The sequence below is a fragment of the Hibiscus syriacus genome, unplaced genomic scaffold, assembly GCF_006381635.1.
Source record: "Hibiscus syriacus cultivar Baekdansim isolate YM2019G1 unplaced genomic scaffold, ASM638163v2 tig00110627_pilon, whole genome shotgun sequence".
Taxonomy (NCBI): domain Eukaryota; kingdom Viridiplantae; phylum Streptophyta; class Magnoliopsida; order Malvales; family Malvaceae; genus Hibiscus; species Hibiscus syriacus.
The window spans coordinates 241,295-265,667 of record NW_024062804.1 but is presented as its reverse complement, the minus strand read 5'-3'; the positions used below and the strand labels follow the sequence as shown (position 1 = coordinate 265,667).

Below are 24,373 nucleotides of genomic sequence, written 5' to 3'. Positions count from 1 at the left end.
AAGACTCGTAGTGCACATTCCTACTGTCTATCCCTATGATGAATAATGTGCATGCCCAAGATGAGCTTAATTGCTCTTAATAAATTCATAGCCCAGGCTTTTGGTGGTCTTAGTGAGAAAGACTTGATGAATTTACCGATTTTGGCTGAATATCTATTCTTAATAAGTTCATAACCCAGAGTGAGTGGGTATGAAATGATGAACTTACCGACAGAAAGGTTGAGTTTGTTAAACTCTTAATAAATTCAAATCCAAGTATTTGGATGGTTCTAGTGAGAAGGACTTATTGAATTTACCGATAAATGAGGTTGAATATTTATTCTTAATGACTTCTTAGCCCAGAGTTTGGGTGGTTCATTTATAATGAACTTGAAGAAAGTCACCATACCCTTTGTGAGGTTGAGCTTTTATAAAAGCTCTTAATTATTTCATATCTCTGTTAAGGGTGGTTTATATCGAGATAAACTTAATGAAATAACCTATGTAAGTGAGAAGGGTTAGCCGTCTTCTATGAAAAATGTTAGGCCATTTTTTTAGCACACTTACTAGAATCCTGAGGTAAGATGGCCAAATATATACTTTTGTATATATATATATATATCTTACACATCGAGGACTCAGGTGGATGAAGGGGTTAGTTGTGTGTTATGAGTTTACCCCCATCTTAGAAAGTTCCAGACTAGTTTCACTTATCTAAGAGAAGGATTGCTCATCATCACTATGTACTAGTTCCAGATACGTTCACTAGTGCTTAAGCAACTAATCTCACTATTGCTCTTCTGGAAAGTTTGTTTTCATGTTTCAGAAGAATTCTTTTGCATTAGTGGGGGAATATTGGTAATGCTCAATCCCACATAGTATTGGAAATACTATTGGGAATGAGTATTTATGGTTTGGATTTCCCACTTCCTTGTTGAGTGAAAGAGAACAAGGGGGACTCTTTGCGCACTGCCACTGCCGTCCGTCTCGTATCGTCTCGGCTCGGCTCGGTACGACTCGTCTCGGCTCGGCTCAGCTCGGCTCGTAATCGTGGTCGTGGTCGTGGTAATACGTGTCTTCGACACGTCCACGCGGAAACTATCTTTTTAGAGAAAATTCAAAAATTAAACAGCTTTTCCTAAATTAAATCAAAAACGTTAAGATGTATCTGGACTGATTTCCAGCTTTGTACAGAGGAGACAAACTGTTAATATCATGAGTTACAAGAGTTATTAGATTTAATTCCAGGGGTTACATGATATAATTTCGAGAGTTATAACAGCTGAATAATGATGCAATGAACCTGGACTATTTTTGAGTCTGGTTCATCTAGACGTTTCAGCTGTTACAAAAGAAGAGATTTAATCCTGAAATTTTATGGATGATTTTAACCCTATTTTTAGCCTATAAATAGAGGGTTATATTCAGCTTCCCAACTCACTCTCAACATTCATAATTCACTCTCCAAGTGTTTTCTAAATATTCTCTATGTGTGCTTTCCGATAAGAAGAGCAATACCACCGGTAGTCCACTCCGATTTTGGGTGTACGGAATTCGGAGCGACCGTGTTAACCTCGGGGGACGGTCTGCCTAGTGTAGCGATTACACACATCGGGGCGAATTCGTTTCTAAGACAGTGGTTATACCACGACACGGTTTACGAATCTTTTCCTTTTAATTACTGTTTATATTTCCAGTCAGTGCTAACGGTGTAGTGTTGCAGTTCATATATCCAACACCTATTGAATTGTTTTATGCCTTATTAAATGTATATTATTTAAAATTTTATCAATTTATCTTTTTGACAAACATTAATCATTAAATAAAATATTTTTTAATATTAATCGATGTCGTGTATCATATCATGATATTGTGAAATGGATATTTTAAAAATTTATTAATTTTTAAATAAAATTTTATGTTTTCTAAAAATTATTTTAGAGTTTTAATAGTTTTTTTAATTTTTTTTATTTCTAATACAGTGTTACTATTGATTTAAAAAATTAGCATAAATAATAATAATAATTTTAATAACATTTTTATATTAGTATACAATTATTAAATAAAAAAATTCCATACCATTTATCTAAAGATCGTTATCATCTTTAATATTAATTCATATATAAATTTATTATTATTCAACTTGTAATCATTGTTGTTAAATTTAATATATATATATATATATAATGAAATATTTTTCCACTTATAATATAGGTGTCACGGTAAAATATAAAAAGATCAGTAAAGAATGAAGGGTAAAATATGGCGGTAAGTAAGTAAACTATAAAGTGGTTGGTCCATCGTTATATCAACCAAAGATAATGATTTGAGTTAAGGAATTGAGAGCATGAAAATGATTAGAATGGTGACCTTAGAGACTTCCTTTAACTAATTACACAACTACGTGCCATTGCTTGCGACCTTGGGGATAAGGTCATACTAAACCCAACAAATAAATAATTTCGTTAAATTAATTAGCTAGGGTTCTCTTTAAAATTCTCTAGCTTCTGATTTGCTACTATTTTTTGTTAATTGCTCTCAAAGCTAACATAATTTTAATTTGGATACTAAAGAAATCACATAATTTTCTACCTAGAATTAATTTTACTTAAGTAAACATTCGATTTATGCTATATAGACTATTGGATGGGGGTAAATTCAGGAATTTTAATATTAGATCGAAATAATAATAATATTTTTTAGGCCAAAACTATTTTTTGTGTTAACATATCTAAATTGAATCATTATTTATTGAGAGAGGCCAAAAATGCAATTTCTCCTTTGATTAAAGGGATGAATGGGTTTAAATTAAACTAATTTGTTTTTGAAGGATCTTGGAGATGTTTTGGGTGAATTTAGACACTAAATTTATTTAGAAAAGACATGATCAGTTAAGGTTTTGAAATTTAAGGGCAGATTAAGAAATATTTTTTTATTGAAAAAGGAAATTTAAGATTGTAAAATTTAGTTGAAGTTGGAGCATTAAGCATGAATGAGAGATGATGTGGTTAAAAAAGAAGATTCACTTTGCATCCAAAAGGTGTTGTCAATAATTCATCACATATATTGATTTCATCATTCAAAAGTACAGTTCACAGCATAGAAGGAAAGGGGAGAAAGAATCTCAGATGCTATTCGGTAGAATGAACATACCAAGAGACAAGCATCAGTCTTTCACATTTATACATGCCATAAGTAAAAGCAAAAGGTAAATAAAACAATCCAAAAATAGAGGGAGAACCAAAGGTGAAATCAAGACAAAGGGGCTGTCAATAATGAAAATATGTTTGTGTTCTAATCATATGGTATTTAAATAATATTCACTTATTTGAGCTTGATTCATGACATCTCTTTCTTGTTAGAGCAGTGCGGATGAATAGAAGGATGTTAGTAGATACGATTGCACTTTTAAAACTTTTAAATATTTTACTCTTTAAAATTTTTAAATCCTTACGTAGTTTAAGTAGTTTTTTTATATTATTTTATTAATGATATAATTTTATATTCCTAACATAAAATTTTGTATTTGTTCCCGATTGTATTAGTAGAGTCTTGGGTTGGAGGGAGAAGAGAGGTTGATATAGAGAAAGAATCAGATGATGATGGATAATGTTTGGTAGTTAGAGAGGTGCTTTTCTAAGGAGATTTTAAGGTCGAAGGTCGTAGTTGTGATGGAGGCATGCCCCCACATTGGGTCCTACAACCCCTCTCATTTTGATAGTTGATACCCACAATTTGGATCCCCCACTTCCACATTTTATCCCTAAATAATGTCGTTTCTCTTTCCATCTAGGTAGCCTGCCTCTTCTCCAATGCATGCTAAAACTAAAACCCCACCCTACTTCATCTCTTTGCCTTTAGCTTTTTAGCCAGGCACCACCAGTCCCCATCAATAACCCAAACCCTTTTCCTTTTTCATTTTATTAATTTGTATATTAATTTGGCCTTTTTATGTTCTGTAAACACATATATATACCCTTCTCCACATACTCCATTGCCCACACCAGAATTGGAATTATTCACTTCTCTCGTCTCCTTTCCGAATGCCGGAAAACATGAGCATATCTGTAAATGGACAGTCCCAAGTCCCACCTGGATTCCGATTTCACCCCACGGAAGAGGAGCTCTTGCAATACTATCTCAAAAAGAAGGTTTCCTATGAGAAAATAGATTTAGATGTAATTCGGGATGTTGATCTTAATAAGCTCGAGCCATGGGATATTCAAGGTACATATGCAAGTTGGTATTGATTTTTATATACGTTCCATTGCCATTTACTTTATCAACAATTGGTTTGCAGAGAGTTGCAAAATCGGATCCACTCCTCAAAATGATTGGTACTTTTTTAGCCACAAAGACAAGAAGTATCCCACCGGAACTCGCACAAACCGTGCCACCGCCGCCGGATTCTGGAAGGCGACCGGGCGAGACAAGATCATTTATAGCAACTTCCGGAGGACCGGGATGAGAAAAACGTTGGTTTTCTACAAAGGGCGAGCTCCTCATGGCCAAAAATCTGATTGGATCATGCATGAATACAGGCTAGACGATAGCATCGTTGAAACAACTGTAAGCAAGCCTTTAAGTCAACCTTTTTCATTACCAGTATATGTTTTCTATCGGGAAACAGAAACTGTGAAAACTTTAGACTTTTATCCTAGATGTTTTACGTTGTAACAGGACAGGACAAGGAGAAAAATATTTAGTATAATTCTCACTCTGGTACCATGTTTTTTTTTTATATATAAATCAAGGTCTCCAATGCTATGGAAGAGGGAACACAAGAAGAAGGATGGGTGGTGTGTCGTATCTTCAAGAAGAAAAATAATCAAAAAACCCTGGATGATCCCATTAGCTCATCTCTGAGTTCAGAAACCAGGAACCATATGTTCGGTTCATGTAATGAAGGAGACTTGGAGCAGATACTCGAACACATGCGACGGAATTGCAATGAAGATGATATAGTAAACAACAGTTCGAGATTCATCAGGCCTATCGAGACAGCCATCGGCAATGGCTACCCGGACTCATTCATGAAACTCCCGAGCCTCGAGAGCCCGAATTCGACGAGCAGCCAAACCGGTTATCGGCAGATAATGATGGACAGTGGAGGTTCGATCACAAATAAGGTGAGTGGTAATGAGTCACGACTCACAAACTGGGCAGCGCTGGACCGGCTCGTAGCCTCCCAACTCAACGGGCTAACAGAGACATCTAGGCAATTGGCCTGCTTCAGTGACACCTCTATGGTTTACAGCAACCCCAGCACTGATCACCAAAATCATGATGATCTCCAATTACCGGCCGTTCAATACAACAGCGAGATAGACCTGTGGAGTTTCACTAGATCATCATCTTCATCCGACCCATTGTGCCACGTGGTGAATGCTGGTGTATAACAGAACAACCCTACATATAATCATACCTTAGTACCTAAAGTCAGCAGGTTATTATTACAGCTATCAGTTATGTTGATGAATATATATATATACGTGTAGAGATGATAAATAAAAAAGTGAGAATTATTCTTCGACGAGGGACCCTTATCTTTACTGAATCAAGATGTCTTCCATTTTCGTAAATGTGCTCTCTAGAAGCCTTGCAAAAACTCTAGCTGATTTGATTAATCTCTTCTTTCAACCTCAATATAATCATTCCCTTCTGCAATGATCAAAGTGGCTTTGTTTTCTAATTATCTCCGAGCCACATGGTCTGTCGGATTGTTTTTAGGTTTTGAACCACCGGTACTACTCGCCTCGGTTCATGCATTTTTGTTTCATCAATCCATTATGGGATTACTTGTAACTATTTCAAGGACATGAACTAAATCCACAACTCATACATAATACATAAACTAATGACAGAATTTGAATAAAATATTTTTAATCCTACCAGCACGTTACTATATATGTATTTAAATATAATCAACCAACAATAAAACGTAGTACTTGTTTGACTGAACATAATATATATATATATAGGTATTTATTAAATTAGCTTGGATATACCCTTCAGAGAGAAGAAATGTAGCTATCAATTACAATTGATATTAACCGACAAAAGGGGTAGCATTTATACGCATATATACATAATTGATTTTTAGTTGAGGGAATACCATCAAGTAGTTTGTTGAGACCAGGAAGGGGAGAATGTTCCAATGATATATCTTGTTGAAACTTGAAACTCATTCCCGGGCCACCCATTGACTCTTATTGGTAAAACCGGGGATCCCATGTGTATATATGCCAATACCCAAATATCTTCCAAAACGGTACCGTCTTGATATCAAACAAGTAGCGGGATTCTAGGCCATGCCACCAACCAATGCATAATAACTTTTTTCTTCTTTTTTTCATTTTTGAAAAAAAATCTCTATTTGATGTGATACCAAAAAAACCCTAAAGGAATATATATATGTGTTTGAACATCAACCCCCTCGTTCTGTCTCAAACATCGTGAAGAAGACGAAGACATATTAGACATGAGATTAGAAAGAGAAGAAAAGACATTATTCCTTAATCATAGTGTTTATGCCTCGGGCTTCTCCAAATCTCGACATTTTTTCAAAACAAACAACTTTTGCCTTAACAAAAAGATGTTACACTTTTCTTGCATGCACTAGGCTTAGCATAGATTGTGTCTTAACTATCGGTTGCCTCAGCACAGACTGTCGGCCAACTTGAATGGATCCAAACATATATGCAGTAGTCGGTGTAGGTTTCTGCAGCAGAAGTTTCAGTGTTTAAATTTTCTTAATTTAAGTATAGTTAAATTGCTGGTTGGTTTAAGGCATGAAAACTCCAATATTTTATTTCTTTTAACTTAATCATCATGCCAAATCAGTGTTTTTTTTTCTTATTACGGTCTTTCCCTGTTGTCGTTTTGTGATATGAAATTGTAATAATTAATTGTCAGAAAAAAACAAGTTTAAGTCAAACTTCAATTGCACCTTTAACCTGATATTAAGAGTATTTATTCTTTTGCACTGTGTGTTGTATAACCCCAACAGCTTGCCACTGAAATCAAGAATGCCAATTTGGTTCATAAAGCAAAAATAATAATGAAAAGCCAATCCCTAGACGGCTAAACCCTTAACCTGATAGTTTAATCAACAGTCCAAATAATATGTTAAAGTCAATATCCAACTATATCTTTATCAGATTCTTCTTGCTTTGATTACACTGTCTTTTCCCTACGCGGCATTAAAAGAAACATATTCCATTGTACAAAATCAATAGAACAAGGAGGGTAAGGGCATAGGATAAAGGAGAGATTATTTGGTTAAAATTTTAGTGGTACAATTTGTCGTCAGGGACTCCTCCAAAATTTGTTTTGTTTTTCTTTTGCTGATAGTCAACTTTTCTGAGAAAAATAGTGAACTCATATATTTAAACATTGATGATGTGTGAATAAGATTAATATACTATTAAAAATGAATATTTTTTAATATATGCCCTCAATATCTAATTAAGAATATAATCTTGTGTTCATATTTCCTTAATTTTAAGGTTACAAGATTTGTCACCAAGTCAAACTTTAGGTTTTCCATCAAATACAACAAGAAAGACAAATTGACATTTAAGCAAAACCTATATTTTGATGAATTTACATGCAAATTATGTTTTACGTCACAAGGCACAAAATGGAAGTGGATTTGCAGACAAAGCCTTGAGTCGGCAAAAATAGGTTGTTGGATGGAGCAGTTTGATCGGCGTCGATGGGTCATAAATGTAGTTATTTTTGCGATCAAAGGGTCTAATCATGGTGGAGACAGCTAAATCGCAGTTTAGAGATGGGAATTAAGAGGGTTAATCATGTAAGGTGGGGGTGGGGTCGGTGCATGCAGGCAAGGTGTTACATCTTGGATCAAAATAGGGGGCACATAGAATAATTTTAATTTGTGGGAAGGGGGTTAGCTTTGGAAAAACAAAACTAGGCCGGAGAATCAAATCTCCCTGGATATTTGATGTGATTAAAAGGTGGGAGAGTCTATTCCCCCCTTTCTTTGAATTTCACGACAAGCCTTTCCTTTTTCATTTCCTCCCTATTATATCTTTATTAAATAATGTATCTGCTTCTTTTTTACTAACCCTATAATATATACATTAATATATACATGCATGATCCTATATTCTATTGTTGGATCCTCTAAAGTAGTTCGTTTGTTTATCTGTTGCATGCAGATGCAAGCACGTAAAGTCAAGCGAATACATACAAAATGTGTGTAATATATATCCAACATTCGGGAGTTTAATTAGTTTGGGATAATGTATATAAGTTGTAACATCCCAAACAACGGGCTAGTGACTAAAGTGTAAGATTTTAAAACTTCGTAATTAAATTTTGATAAATTAAAAATTCAGGGAGTTAATTGGAAATGATTGGTGTAGGTTTGTTTAGCAAAGATTGAAAGATGGAAGGGCATACTGATCTTTAGACAAAAAATGAATTTAAAATTTCTTAGTGGTGTATTATATACACATGAATGAAGAAATCTATAATTCTATTCATCCTTTCTTCATCCTCTCAACTGTGTCTTCGTATTTATGGGACGTTTGGTTCACAGAATGTAAAATTATCTTTGAGAATAACATTACTGGAATGTAACATTACTATGGGAATATTGCATTACCTTGTTTGGTTTGTTTAGCATGAATGTAAGATTATAGTGTTTGGTTGGAGAAATATAAGATTACTTGGATGCATATTTTACCAAATTATCCTTGTGATATATTTTTTAAAGTTAAACTTTAATATTAATTTATAAATATTTGAATGAAAATTCATAAAAAAATATTTTAATCGTTATACTATCTAACTTTTGAGGAGAAATTACATTTAATATATAATTAATATAATTAGTATATTAAATTTATATTTTAAATAATGTTCATAAATATCATATTTATTTATATAAAATATAATATAATATAAAAAAATATTATGGTACTAAAATATTATTTTAAATAATTACATTTTTACAATAATAATATTTTTTTCATCCCATAAAATTATAAATAATAAAATATTGAATATTTAAAATATAAAATATAAAATATTTTAAATTATTAAAATTATTAGTATTTTAGTAAATCAGACTCTTTTTATATTATTATTATTATTATTATTATTATTATTATTATTATAATGTTGAGTAAAGTATGAAAAATAAGAATTTAGAAGGATCATTATAAAAAGAATTCATTAGTCCAAGGGTTTTTGTCCAAAGTGGTGGGAATGTAAGATTATCTAAGAATTTAGAGGTAATGACATTCCCACCATTTTAACCAAAAAATGCTACTATTGGGAAAAGAGTATTCCCGGTAATGTAAGATTCCGTGAACCAAATGTGGGAATACAATTCCGAAAAAAAAACATTCCCTTTGGTAATGTAAGATTCCGCAATCCAAACGCATCAGGTAATAAATCTTTACCTCAGTTATTTCTTGTAAATTTTGATTGGTTTTGATTCTTGGGGTATTAGGGAAGCTTGATAAAGTTTAAAGAGAAGTAAAAACTAAAGGATGGATAAGTTATTGGAAATTGAGTAAATAGGGTTTTTGGGGAGAATTTATGAGAAATGATTAATAAATGGATTTTGAAGTTATATTTGACTTGTTATAAACTAGAATAAGAAGTTTAAGGTGTTGGAAAATGATTTGGAGTACGTGGAATAATTGGGATGATTTTTGGTTTCAAGTGTTCTAGTGGGATTTGGAATGATTAGGAATGTTAAAGTGATATAAGTTGAGTTTAATAAGTGTAGTTGAGTTTAAAGACTTGAAAGGAGTTAAAAGTGTGGGATTTAGGTGAGTGTTGGTAAATTTTCGAGTTAAAATAGGAAATTTATGGGTAAGAGTATTAGTACTGGATGAACAGTACCTGTACTTCAAAGCAGAAATAGGTGAAATATGGGTTTGAGTATTGATACTAGAGGAACAATATCGATATTATAAGGTGAAATTGTATAAATCAGTAGAACAATATCGATACCGTAGGAGTAGCATCAATATTAAGGCTATCGATACTAATGGAAAAGTATTAGTACCATTTTTGGAAGACGAATTCCATAATGTAGATTGGGTATCGATACTGACGTATAGTATTGATTAGGGCTGTAAATGAGACGAGACAGATCGCGAGCTACTCGAGATCGACTCGATCTTGGCTCGATAAATACTCGGATCGAATGGACTCGACTCGAGCTCGAACTCGACTCTAGTTCTTAACGAGCCGAAACGAGCTACTCGATATTCGACTCGAAAAGCTCGTGAGCAGCTCGAAAAAATATTATATTATAATTTTATATTTTTTAAAATTACATTATTAAAAATATATTAAAAATACATTATTGATGAATAAATATTCTTGAATTGAAAATGGTTAAAAATTATTTTTGAATAAATATTCTTATATTTATTTTAAATTGATAAAAAAATTATTTCTCTAATGACAAATATTTAATATATTTCTAATGAAAATATTTGTAATAACTAATTTTTTAAATTGTTGTTATATTTTGAGGTTTTGGGTTCAAATATCATAAATATCAAGGGTTTGAGCATTTAATATCAAGATACTATATTGTACTTACTTCATAACTAATTATGTGATAAGGTTTAGGGTTTAGGATTTAGAGTTTATGTGATAGGATTTAAGGTTTAAAGTTTAGAGTTTAAGGTTTATGTGTTAGGGTTTAAGTTATGCCATGAAGGTAACATACAAATTATGCAAAATGATGTTATGTGGCTCATAAATAAATTATTCACATACTTATACATAAACATATCAACATGCAAAATAAATATACACAACTAATTAAAGAAAACAATCCTAAACAGAGACTAAATTAAGAAAAATCTAAATGTGATGACTAATTTAAGCTAAAATTTAAATAATTGAGGGACTGTTTTGTACAAAACGCATAAATCTAGAGAGCCTAAAGCTAATTTACCCCTAAGGATCAAATTCGAGTTTGAGTTTGAGCTTTAATCGAGTTCGAGCTTGAATCGAGCTCAAAATCGAGCTTCAATCGAGCTCGAGTCTCGAGCTTCAATCGAGCTCTTGAATTTTTTTTGAGTTCGAGCCTTTTTGAGTTCGAGTCGAGTTTTAATATTATCTTTCGAGTTCGAGTCGAGCTTGAAAATTTTAGGCTCGCGAGTTTTCGAGTTCGAGTCGAGCTCGGCAATACTCGAGCTCGACTCGGCTCGTTTACACCCCTAGTATCGATACCATGGTGAGGAAGTATCGGTACTGGACATGGAGTATCGATACTATTCAGCTTGAAATTGTGAATTAGGTGTTTATTCTAGCTTAAGTTATTGATGATTGATTAATCATAATATGAACTCCAATATTCATCTCGATCATTTTATTGTGTCAATTTTGAACGAAGGCAAGTTTCGGACGATTCGACGGTATAAGATATCTATCAAGAGTGATAAGGATTTTGCTTTGACTTAGTCAGACAAAAAGGTGAGTGCATACTAGTATAATATATTATTATATGGAAAGAAGATTTGCGATGAGTCTATTTTCAATGTTTTGATTAAAATAATATTTTGAAAGCTATTAAATGTTTGGAATACATGTTTACATGAATATAAACATGGTTATGATCCTATTACTACGAGTACATGCACTATTTACATTGTATACTATGTGTTATTGATCAATGTGATTATATGAAAATGTGATATAAGCTATGGAAATGTATAAATGATAAAGCTCAAAAGTATGTGATATGAGAGTTATAGGTATAATTGGCATGCCAAGAGTTGAGGGTTCAACGCGGTTCTTCAGGACAATTCTACCTGATCCTTCGGGACATTTCTACACGGTCCTTCGGGTCATTTCTATGTGGTCCTTCGGGACAATTTCTACGTGGCACTTCGGTGCATATTCTACGCGGCACTTCGGTACAACTCTATGTGACAGTTTTGACTGCAACCCAATGCACAACCTCAATATACTCACATACGTTGAGTTCTCAATGATGATGTACCATGAGCTATTAAAGAAATGACATGAATGAACAGTGCATGATAATATATGCTTTTGTTTTATGAAATGTACTATGATTTATTTATCATATGTTTTTTTATAAAAGTTTAAAAATAAGATTATTTGTTTTTAATGTTTTATTTATGCACATTATGTCTCACTAAGTCGAAGACTTAGCGTGTGAGTGTTTTCACACGTAGGTTCAAAGATGTCAGGAGAACAAAGCTAGGACAAGTCAAGACAACATATCATTACCAAAGATATATCATAAACGATTTAAGCATGTATGTTCTTTTGTTACATTGAGTTTTGTTGGCATGTAATTAAATGTTTAAATCGTATATGCTCTGATCAATCTTTGTAAACATATTTTATTATATTTATGTAAGTTATTAAATATTTATTTTTAGTGTGAGTTTAAATTTTTAATATTTACTTTTATGAAGGGTTCCACCATTTTAATTAAATACAAATAAAAGTTTAATTTTTCAACTACTTTTTAATAGTCAATGATTTGAAAATTCAATATGACACATCAGATTCGTATCCGAGTCGGATACTGGTCAATAACATTACATAAGTGGTACATGTGAAGTCAGACGTTACATAAGTGGTACATGTGAAGTCACGTGAGGGATAATATTATAAAATAATAATTAATTTATTGTAAATTATAATAGACGCAGCGGTCCAGAAATCAAGATTATAAGACAAATGACGAGAGCAGTGAGATTTGTAGGCTAAGAAGAAGACAGCAGAATAAACAAACAGGGAAATAGAACAACGTTTAGTAAGCATCTTAAGAAAGGCTTGAGATTAATGGACCTAATTAAATAAAATTAAAATAAAAAAATATTCAAATAGGCCGTAAGTATCTTTGCTGCCCTGCCGGTTGTTACCTGAAGTATCAGATTGTGATTAAGTTTAAAAATAATGGTTATTAAATTTTGAAGTATAACGTTTAGACGGATTATGATTCTAAAATTTTAAAAATTAATTGTAAAAATAAAAATAAATATTTTATATTTAAAAATAGTAAACTAACTTAAAAAATATTATATACTAATTATTAACTATTTTAAATTTATTTGAAAAAATGATTTCAAAAATAACTTCAAAATATATTTAGAATTATGAATTATTTTTAATCTTTTAAATAGTAAAACGGATTTAGATAATTATCTTGTTTTTATTCAAAAATATTTATATTAAGGCTTAATACCTCTTACTTGCATTGTTGTTATAATTTTCAAATTGAATCTTGAATTGCTTTTTATTTAGTTTATTATTTTCTTTAACTCACAAATAAAAAAAATGTCATGATCCGCACGAATCAAATACCTCAGTGGTTAAAAAATGATTGTTATTCATAGATATTATGGGTTTGAGCACATCGTATGTCAGGAGTGTTTGAACTTTCACTATCAAATAAGTTGAAAACCTTTCAAACGGATATTATCTTATAATAATATAATTAAAAAAATCTCAAAATTTTAACTTTTATAGTTTGAGTTTATATTTTTCTCAAAAATATGATTTAATTTATTTAAAAAAATTAAGGGTCATGTTTTTTTTTCAATGCTACAATTTAAATTGAATTAATAAAAATATAAATATTGTTAAGTTTATCATCATACTAATTATTATTTTTAATCTAATGATAAATATTTTAATTTTGTGTATTTGGAAAAAACTTTATAATTTATGATATATTTGTCGTAGAAGATTTATGTGAAAAAAATATATCAACGAGTAATAATTATCTTTTTGGCCATCAACTACTAATAATTTTGCTCTTATAATTTTTGGCTAATTATTGCATATAAAAGGTATACATTTTAGTTGAGCATCTTCTTTTATTTTCGTCCACCCTCTCCCCACTCTCCCGCCCGCCCCTTCAAAAGGCAAAACGTTTCATTTCCCCTTATTAAATCATAACGTAGTTTCCCTCCCTTTTTTGTTTTTAACAAAAGAATTAAGAGTAAATTATATATTTAGTATCTTAATTATTATTTTTATTCTGTTTTAATCACTTAATTATTTTTTAAAATTATATTTAATTTAAATTTTATTTTTATCATTCATCATTAAAAATTAGATTTAGTTAGATTTCAACTTTTCGAATCCTAGAGTCTTTTGGGTTCATTTCCCTATGAGAACCCAATAATTTGATTGCTTGGACGAAAATGTACACCGTAGCTATTCTAAAACCTATTTCAGCCCATATGAAAAAACAAAAGCTGCCCCAATGCTCTCATGTTGGGCCACACAAGTTCTATGGCTCGTCCAAATCAATGTCACCTCTTGGCTCTTTCGCCCAAGACTAGGATATTTACCCTTAAGAGTGATTAATATCTTTGTTACCTGTTTTTTTCGAAGAGATAAATGATTAATTATAGAATATGATCTATTTTATTTGAATATATAAAATCAGAGAGATTAAATCTGCGTCCAAGAGTTAATAACAAGACGATGCATTGGAATATTACCCAAATGCAGTGGGAAAATTCAACATGCAAAAGCCTAGAACAAAGTTTCCAGTATTTGAATTTAACTCAAATTATTAAAAGCTTCAACTTGGGTTATTGGAAAAACGAGGAGTGTAAATTAGTCCCTGTACGTAAGTTGTCAGAAATTTCAGTTTTTGTTTGTACTTTCCAATGTAGAAAAGCATTGGTTCTCTTTTGTTTCAATTTTCAAACAAACACGTTGCAAATTTGTCATATTTGAGAAGACGACGACTAAAGTTAAAAGACCAACCTCGTCTGTTTCTTTACGGGAAAAGTTGTCTGTCATTTGTCATGGCAAACTTATTTGACCCCTCTATTTACTGTTCTCTCATTTCCCAAGTCACCTATGCAACTTATATGCTTGCACAACTTATAGAACTCTTCGAGCCATCTTATATGCTTGAACCCTTGGTATTCTTCCCCAAACAAGGAAGTACATAGAGATGAATAAGGAGAGGCTGACGGCAGAAATGGCTTTCACAGACTCCACCTCCGCCGTCATCAAAATTCGGCGGAGACTGCCTGATTTCTTGCAATCTGTGAAGCTTAAGTATGTTAAGTTAGGCTACGGTTATTCATGTAACCCCGCCATGATACTCTGCTACTTTCCAGTGCAACTCTGGTTCAGTTCACCGGTCTAAAATGGAATATCATTTCAGAGTTATGGACCAGCCAAGCCCTTCGGCTTGAGAGCATTGATGTTGCTACAAGGCTAGCTGGTTCACTGGTCGTATTCTTTCTCCTTGGTCTCTACTTTGCCAAGCGGTCAAGGCCGGTTTACCTCGTCGACTTCGCTTGTTTCAACCTGAAGATGATCGTAAACTGTCAGTCGACTTGTTCCTGAAGATAACTGAATATAATGGAGCTTTCACGGAGGGCACGCTTCAATTCCTAAGAAGTATAACAACTCGGTCTGGTTTAGGCGATGAGACGTATTTCCCTCCAAGAATAACATCGAGTCCACCTGACCTATGCATGGAAGAAGCTCGAGCTGAAGCTGAAGCAGTCATGTTCACTCGACTCGCTTTTTGAGAAAACCGGAGTTAAATCGAATGATATCGGCATCCTCATCGTGAATTGCAGCTTATTTAATCCAAGCCCATCTCTCTCGGCCATGATAGTCAACCACTAAAAACTACGTACTGAGATCATGAGCTACAACCTTGGAGGAGTGGGGTGCTGCGCAGGCCTTATATCGATCGAGCTTGCTAAAACCCTCCTTCAAGCCAATCCTAATATGTATACCGTAGTGGTAAGCACCGAGAACATTACCCTGAATTGGTATTTCGGCAATGACAGGTCCATGTTGCTATGCAATTGCATATTCCGCATGGGCGGAGCTGCCATGCTCTTGTCGAACAAGGCACAGGACAAGGTTCGTTCAAAGTACGAGCTACTTCATTTGGTTCGAAGTTCGAACCCATAAGGGTGCGGATGATAAACATTACAATTACAACTGCGTTTACCAAAGAGAAGATGAAAACGGAATTGTTGGGGTTTCATTGGCTCGTGAATTAATGGCTGTGGCCGGAGAGGTGTTGAAAACCAATATCACCTCTCTGGGTCCACTTGTTTTACCATTGGCAGAGCAGTTCAAGTTCTTCGTTAGGCTTGTTCGAAAGAAGATTTTCAAGGCCAAAGTTAAGCCTTACATACCTGATTTCAAGCTTGCTTTCGAGCATTTCTGTGTCCATGCGGGTGGAAGGGCGGTTTTGGATGAAATACAGAAAATTTTGCAGTTAAACAGATTGGCATATGGAGCCTTCAAGGATGACTCTACATAGATTTGGAAATACTTCAAGTAGCTCCTTGTGGTATGAGTTGGCTTACACTGAAGCTAAAGGTAGGGTCTCGGGTGGTGACCGGGTGTGGCAGATTGCATTCGGGTCGGGTTTTAAATGTAACAGCGCTGTCTGGAAAGCTCTTAGATCGACTCCTATGAATGAGACCAGGGGTAACCCGTGGAAGGGTGAAACTGATAAGTATCCGGTGAAGGTTCATGTTGCTTGATCATCTCCAGGGAGGATGTAAGATCTTATATTAGTGGATAAACTTATGAAATTTGAAGGGGAGATAAATTTTTAAATTTTAAGAGTGCCAAAACATATTTTCAATAGAAAATATAAAAAAAAAATCTAAACACCTAATTTCATCCCTAATTATCTCCAAGTGGAGTCAATTCATCGGATGCCAAGCACATGGGTTTCTTTTTCTTATATATACATAAAGAATGGAATGTTCTTTTGGTGTTGCTATATATGGTTGTTATTTTTTAGCTTTACCTCTATAAATTGAGCCAATTAGTGGATTAGTTTAGGTGATAATACCGTCTTCTCTCTTGCTTCTTGGGCTAGAAAAATGTGTTCGAGAGCATGTGGACTATGTCTTCGGTGCTTGCGTACCTTGCTTGGCCTCTCCCATACCCATAGAAACCAAATATCGACCTCGCGGTCATATTCCCATCAACTTCTCGGCCAATTCTCGTTTACCTTGTCAACCAGTCGCCTCCAACCCCAAGCAAGACGATGATAATGTCACGGACTAGAATTTCAACTAGCAAATTCGTGCGGCCTTAGACGCTTTCTCGTGTTGAAGTGACGCCTAAGTCAGCCTTAACCGTGTCTAAGTGAGAAATTAGCTCACTAAGCGACGATCAAACCAACCAAGGGGTTAACACAGATGTGGAACTAACACACTTGAGGCTCTTAAAAACCAACAAAATTAAACAACTCTTATGGAAAATAAACACTGTCAGGGCTATCTAGCAACGAAGAGAGGCAACAAAGAACAAAGGCTTTACGGACAAAAGAGAAACAATGCTTGAAAAAGTTAAGTGTAGGAAACAAAGCAAATAAAGCTATGTAACACCCCCAACCCGTACCCGATCCGGATACGAGTCTGAGATGTCACATTAACTTTTTAAAGCAATAACTTAACCAAAATAATAAAACATTTGAACTTATATTAAGAAAATATTTATTATACATAGTTTTATACAAGGTTCACAAAATACTGAGAGCATACATAACTTAAACTTTTGGTTACATGCCAACAATAATTTACATGACAAAAGGACCTACAATTTAAGTTGCTTCTGATCTGATAGTTGCAGGAGAAATGTTGTCCCAGTTGTCTAATCTTCCTTGTCTACGTTCTCGGATCCTACATGTAAAACACTCACACGCTAAGTCATCGACTTAGTGAAGCATAATAGTAATAACAATAAAATGCAATAGCAATAATGCCATAATGAGATGAAGTGTAATGAAATCACATATTTAATCCATGCAATGTACTTAACCATGTATCTTACCCATGATCTTATCAAATTAACTATCATAAATTCATATTAGTAAATTCACTAGCCCATGATACACTGTTGAGAACCTAAGGTATACGAGTACAATGATGTTGTGCACTATGATGTCACCACAACTCGTATAAATGCACCGAAGTGCCACGTAGATTTGCACCGAAGTACCGCGTAGAAATGCACTAAAGTGCCATATAAAATGTCCCTAAGGACCACATAGAAACTCCTTAAGAATCATATACATATGCCAATGATCAAATATGTGTCTCAAAAGACCTCATACATGTTCCAAAGAATACATATATGTCCCGAAGGACCACGCAGACCCTCTACTCTTGGCATGCCAACTATACCTATAGTTCTCATCTACATAACATGGGCTTTTCACAATTCACATAGTGTATCTCATAAACATATAATTTCTTACCTTTATCACATGGCTCATGTAACTTTCCATACATATTCATTTAAAACATGTCACATAATGCATATGGTATGAATTCATATCATGTATCATAATATAAAACGAGTCATGTATTAAGGTATTGAATCTAGACTTATCACAAGTCTAAATTTTGATATACTATTATAATCATGCTATGCATATGCACTCACCTAGATATCTTTGTCTTTCCCCCTATCGATCCTACTCGTCAATTGTTCCGGAACTGGTTTAGGCTCAATATCTACATAAACATAAATTTTAAGACAAATATCAGATGCCTAAACATTATAATTCGATACTAATAACTTAAGCTAATTTAATGAACCAAAAATTCATTTTTCCCTTTAGGAGGGTATCGATACACTACGGGTGTATCGGTACCCAAATTGCTTTTGAAATTCACAGGTATTGATACTTGTCTGTGTGTATCGATACATAGGTATCAATACACTCCTCAATGTATCGATACACCATGAAGATATTCTTCAAAATTGGTCTTAGTGTATCAGTACCTATTCATGGTGTATCGATACACCCTGCCCAGAACATACTTTTTCACCAGAAAATTCATCAATTCTTCACTAAATTTCCTCATATAAAGTTACTTTCATACCCCAAACTCAACTTCAATTATTTTAACTAACTTCTATCATTCCAACATCTTATTATCTTCCACAATTCATCCAAATTCTTAAAATTAAGAATCTTACTAAATTTTCTATGTAATCTAAACTCAGTTTCAATAATTGTTATTTCTTATTTAATTACCATTATGACAAGTCAAATTCAGCTCCTAAACTCCTTTGAACCTTCTTATTAAGTTTTTCACTTAAACACTTCATATCTAAAATCATCTATAACTCAAAACTCAGAGTTTTTAAGTCCCTTTTTATTTCCATCATCTTTCCTAAAGCTCCATTAACCAAAATCTCACTTAAATCCTAAGAATTAACCAAAAGAAATCCAACTTACCTTTGCTTAAGTGTTTCACGGTGGAGAAGAAGAAAGTTGAAGAAGAGAAGTCTGGAAACTTGGTTTCCCAAACATATGCTCCATGTGGGTATTAAAATATCCTCAACCAAGTTTTTAATTATTTTCCTTGTTCAAAGACCCATTTGCCCCTTGACTCCTCCTTCATTTTCTAACTCTTCTTACACAAAATATTTCAATTAAATCCTTGATTTTTTCAATTTATCTCATTTGGTCACTGAATTTTAAAATCTCTCAATTTGGTCATTAACCCGATATTGAGGATGTTACAAGCTAAGTCCCTCGAAAGTAAGCTAAGAAACTTCAAAAAAAAAAAAACCAAGTGACTTAGTCACAAGAAACAAAGCTACAAAAGAGAAACTTAGAGTGAATGCCTGAGTTGTATTACTCTGAAGAGAATGAATGAATTGAATGAATACAAATGAGGGGGACTCTTATTTATAGTTGAGCTCCCTCAGATCTAACGGTCTAAATTGAATTACATCAACGACCCAGATTGAAATGAAATCTAATCAGAATCTTTTCTAAAGAATTCAAATTCAAACCAAACATTATTTCTTTCAATTTAAGTATTTATCTCCTTAAATGATGAGATAATTATTCTTTCTGGAAACTTCCAAGGAACGGGCTAGGCCTGATGATCATAAGTAGGCTCGATACTCCGTATGCCTCTTCTACGGATATCCGCGCATACTTGTCTCGATCCGAACTCCACGAGCCTCGACAATTGCCCCCACCAACTTTGTAACGCCTCGTCACTTTTATCTCGAACGCCCTCGGACTTAATCCTTCACGGAACTAGTATTCTCAAAGAACCGGACCAAATTAGCTTGCCTTGTCAAGCCCAAGTTTGTACAGAGAACCTCTTATACGGGCTCATACGCACATGTCACGGATCCAAATCCAAGGACCGTGACAATAAGAAGATACGTGGGTCAGATGTGCTATGTGTTATGGGTCTTGAAACACGTCTCAATATTAGTAATGACATACTTTCATCCGAACAATATTTAAAATATTTGAAATCTTTTCATTTTTAAGATGATATCTCCTAACATTATTGGTTTAATAGAATAATTACTTAAACTTTTTTCATTTAGATGGTTAGACTTTTCTTCGATAAATGTGTTTAACGTTATTAATGTTATTATTTTAAATGTTTGGTTTTTCACAATTGTTAAAAAAATTTATTACATGACACGTATCGTATTTATAAAATTTGACACTTTTATTTAAAATAAAAAAAAAATTTAACTTATATATTTTTTATTAAAAAACTCTATTTTTTCCTCAAATCTTAAAAAACTCCAAACACATTGAAAACCCTAATTTCATATCATTTTATCCATGTCGACCACCGCTCTTTTCCGTCATTGCTCGCCCTTTGTTCGCTCTGCGTTCTGGTTGTTTGGCCACTCACCGTTTGCCCTTTGTCTTTTGTTGGTTGTTCGTTTTAACCTCCCACGCGAAAACAACATCAAATGCCGGTAGCAACGCCTGCTTCCATATTTCGTTCTTCGATGGGATTAGGAGGATACGACCTGCAACACGTTGGCAAAGGAGATGATAAGGGGGCAGTGGCGATAGCTGACAAGGGAGAGTAAGGGAGAATGGAATTAGGGTTACGATTTTTTCGTAATCTTAGAGAAATTGGAGTTTTTCTAAATATAATAATATTTTATTTTATTTTTAAAAAAAATAAATTTTTGATAAAAATAAACATAATATAGGTCAAATAATAGATATTTTTAAAGACTGTTACAACCGAGATACTTAAATGATAACATTTATAACTTTAGACACCTAAAATAACCGAAAAAAATTAAACACCTAAATGAAAAAAAAATATTTTAAAACATTTTTTGTATTAAGCATTAGTTATTAGATTTTTTTGATAAATTAATTAGATATTGTATATTCAAAAGATATACTTTTTTGGGTTGTGCATCATCTTTTATGTTCATGGAGTCCGTTCACCCTCGTCCCAGTATTACGCCTCTTCACAAAAGGTAAAATCTTTGGCCCATTCGGTGATCATCATTTTAGTGCTTATTGCGCAGTTGCCAAAGCCCAAGATCAGAAACTCAAGCCTGTTATACATTGTGGTGACTGTTTTATACAATTTGATTTTCTTTTTGATAATTATATAAATCGATTATTAAAATTGATAATAAGCCAATTTAGTTTTTCCCCCTTGTCAATATGTTTATTTGTATTAAATTAAAGTAATAAAGTGGTGGTGAATTGAATGGGAAGTGGGTGTATTTTTCTCCAGATTTTTTATTGCCGTCTTCTGCTGGTTTTTATAATGAATGGGAGTAAAGAATTAGACTATTATCTACTACAATTAGTAGCAACTAAATAAAAGCAAATTGGACCACCCACATTTCTCTGCTCTATCCATTATCCTTTTCAATTTTCACTGCTTGCTCGCCTCCTACCACGTGAAACCACGAGACCTGTCCAGTTGCTATACTTTCTTTCCTTCTTTCCAAGTTGTGCAGAATGAAAGAAAGGCAAGTAGTGATCAAAAGCTGAAGCTTTAAGCAATGATTATTGATGAATACTTAAAAGAAAAGAACACTTTGGCCGCTTTGATTTTCGTGCAAACTCAACGTGGTTCCCTTTTTATTTTATTCATTTACATTTTTACTATTTTCTAATTATCTAATCTGGGTTTCAACGTTTTCTCGATAACCAACCACCCCACCACGTCCACTACACCCTGTTTCTCACGTTCTCCTCAAATTAATTAACCAAAAACCTCCCCAAAACACCCGGTTTTAACGTTTAATATTAGATTTACTTACATGCATTGTTTGAATGAATCTAAATCTGTTGCCTGTTTCCCTGTGGGTTAAAACAAGTGACCGCCCGCTGTCATTCAAAGCAAAGAGCTTTTCTGCTCTTAATGCACCCTGGTAGTTTAATCATATGGGGAAGAAAGGAGGGACTTCGTGGTTGGCTGCTGTGAAAAGGGCTTTTAGATCTCCTACTAAAGAGAGTCGTGAAAAGAGATGTAACAGAAGAAAGGATGAATCTGACCACCCCCAGAAGAAGATGAAGAAAAGGTTTGTATTTACTAACTTATAGTTTGAATGAAACATAAGTAGATGCAGTTTTTGGTTCCTTTTTCAATGACTCGAAATTAGATAAAATTTTACATCTGTTTACTTGTTTTTGGTAGAAGAGAGAGAAGCGACGGTGGATCTTTAGGAAACCCATGGTTCAAGAACCGGTGATTCATCAGCAAACGACACCACCAGTGAAGGCAACTGGTCATAATGATACTGGTAGGGCAGCAGGGGAGGCCGCGGTTGTGGGTAAGGCACAGGCGCCGGTACAGGTGGCTCGGCTGACTAGACCTTCCAATTATGCTAGAGAGCACCATTATGCTGTCATTGTTATTCAGACGGCTTTTAGAGGCTACCTCGTATGAAAATTTTGTGAATATCTAGCATTTAGTAGGAATTCATAAGTTGTTTTTTTTTTTCTTTTGCACTCATGAGAGGAAAAAAATGGATTTTTTGTATGTGAAGGCAAGGAGAGCTCTTCGTGCATTAAAGGGATTAGTGAAGTTGCAAGCTTTGGTAAGAGGTCACAATGTGAGAAAGCAAGCCAAGATGACACTCAGGTGCATGCAAGCTCTTGTTAGAGTGCAGGCTCGGGTTCTTGATCAAAGAATGAGGCTCTCGCAAGATGGAAGCCGAAAATCCACATTCAGCGACACGAATAGCATACTCGATTCACGGAATCTTCAAGACATTTCAGACAGAAGATCACTAGTAGTAAGTAGTTTACCTGTTTTTTATTTTTTACTTTAAAGATTCAGACTCTAATAGTATTAACATAGCATGTGCATAATTTTCAGTCAAGAGAAGGAAGTAGTATTGCAGATGATTGGGATGAAAGGCCACACACTATAGAGGAAGTCAAAGCTATGCTAGAACAGGAAAGAAGCTGCTTTGAAGCGTGAAAAGAACTTGTCTCGGGCTTTGTCTCAACAGGTTCATGCTTTTGCTCTTAGCCCTTATCTGGAATGCCTCCTCTGTTTTATTCTTTTGATTCCCATAAAATTAACTAGTTCGATCTTTTGCAAATAGATGAGGAGAGCTCGTAGGAGCCCATCGATTGGTGATGAGCATGAGCTCGAAAGTCGGGCTCCTACTAAGATGTGGGATAGCAGAGGAAGAGCTTCAACAGATCAAAGAGTGTCTGCCAAAACTGCAGAAATAGATACACCCCGACCTTACTCATATTTAGCACCTAATTATAGAAGAACTAATTCGAACCAATATCACCAGCATGAATCCCAACACCATAACCAAAGGCCTAGTTCACCTCTACATAGAGCTCAACACAATGCACCCATCCACCGCTCTCCTATTACCCCCTCTCCGTCCAGAACCCAGCCTGTTCAAGTTCGATCAGCTAGCCCTCGTTGCGTTAGAGGAGATAGGAGCTCAGTTTCATCTCAAACACCAAGCTTAAGGTCCAATTACCATTACACCGGCAGGGTTGATACTCATGCTTGTAGTAGTGGCAACAATGCAGCAACTTTGCCTAATTATATGGCAGCAACCGAGTCTGCAAAGGCCAGAATAAGGTCTCAAAGTGCACCAAGGCAAAGGCCATCTACACTAGAGAGGGACAGAAACGGGTCAGCAAGGAAACGGCTATCGTATCCGGTCCCGGAGTCTTGTGGTGTTGGGACGGGATATGGAGGTTATGGTCCCAATTTGAGGAGTCCAAGTTTTAGGAGTGTAACAGGGTCACATCTTGGATTGGAACAACAGTCTAACTATTCGTCTTACTATACCGAAAGCCAAGGTGGTGAAATCTCCCCATCTTCAACTAGTGATCTTAGAAGGTGGTTGAGGTAATCCTTACACTTGGTTAAACTTTAGAATCAGTTTGACCAACAATGTAGCTTCTTTGCCTAGTTTTCTTTCATCGTTTTCATAGAGGTTAGGGTGATCAAAGTGTGTTCGTTGTTCATTTATATTTTTTGTTTCACCATTTTTAGTTTGATATTGAAGCTACAAGTGAGGCGAATGTGATGACCCTCTTGAATAAAAATTGTAGATAAAATCAGTTGGAAGTTACTGGTAAAAGTTCAGTTCTTGTTCTTCA

At 34.2% G+C, this 24,373-nt stretch overlaps 1 protein-coding gene and 2 pseudogenes across 1 annotated transcript; all 3 read left to right on the top strand.

The window, feature by feature from the left end:
• The first annotated feature begins 3,846 nt into the window (after positions 1-3,846).
• Positions 3,847-5,557, top strand: LOC120136392 (NAC domain-containing protein 43-like). The gene is made up of 3 exons (XM_039152434.1): positions 3,847-4,206; positions 4,280-4,548; positions 4,734-5,557. Exons 1-3 carry the CDS (start codon positions 4,023-4,025, stop codon positions 5,376-5,378), a joined length of 1,098 nt encoding a protein of 365 aa, XP_039008365.1. The 5' UTR covers positions 3,847-4,022; the 3' UTR covers positions 5,379-5,557.
• Positions 5,558-14,454: 8,897 nt separating this feature from the next.
• Positions 14,455-16,502, top strand: LOC120136367 (annotated as a pseudogene).
• Positions 16,503-21,666: 5,164 nt separating this feature from the next.
• On the top strand, positions 21,667-24,373 carry LOC120136341 (annotated as a pseudogene).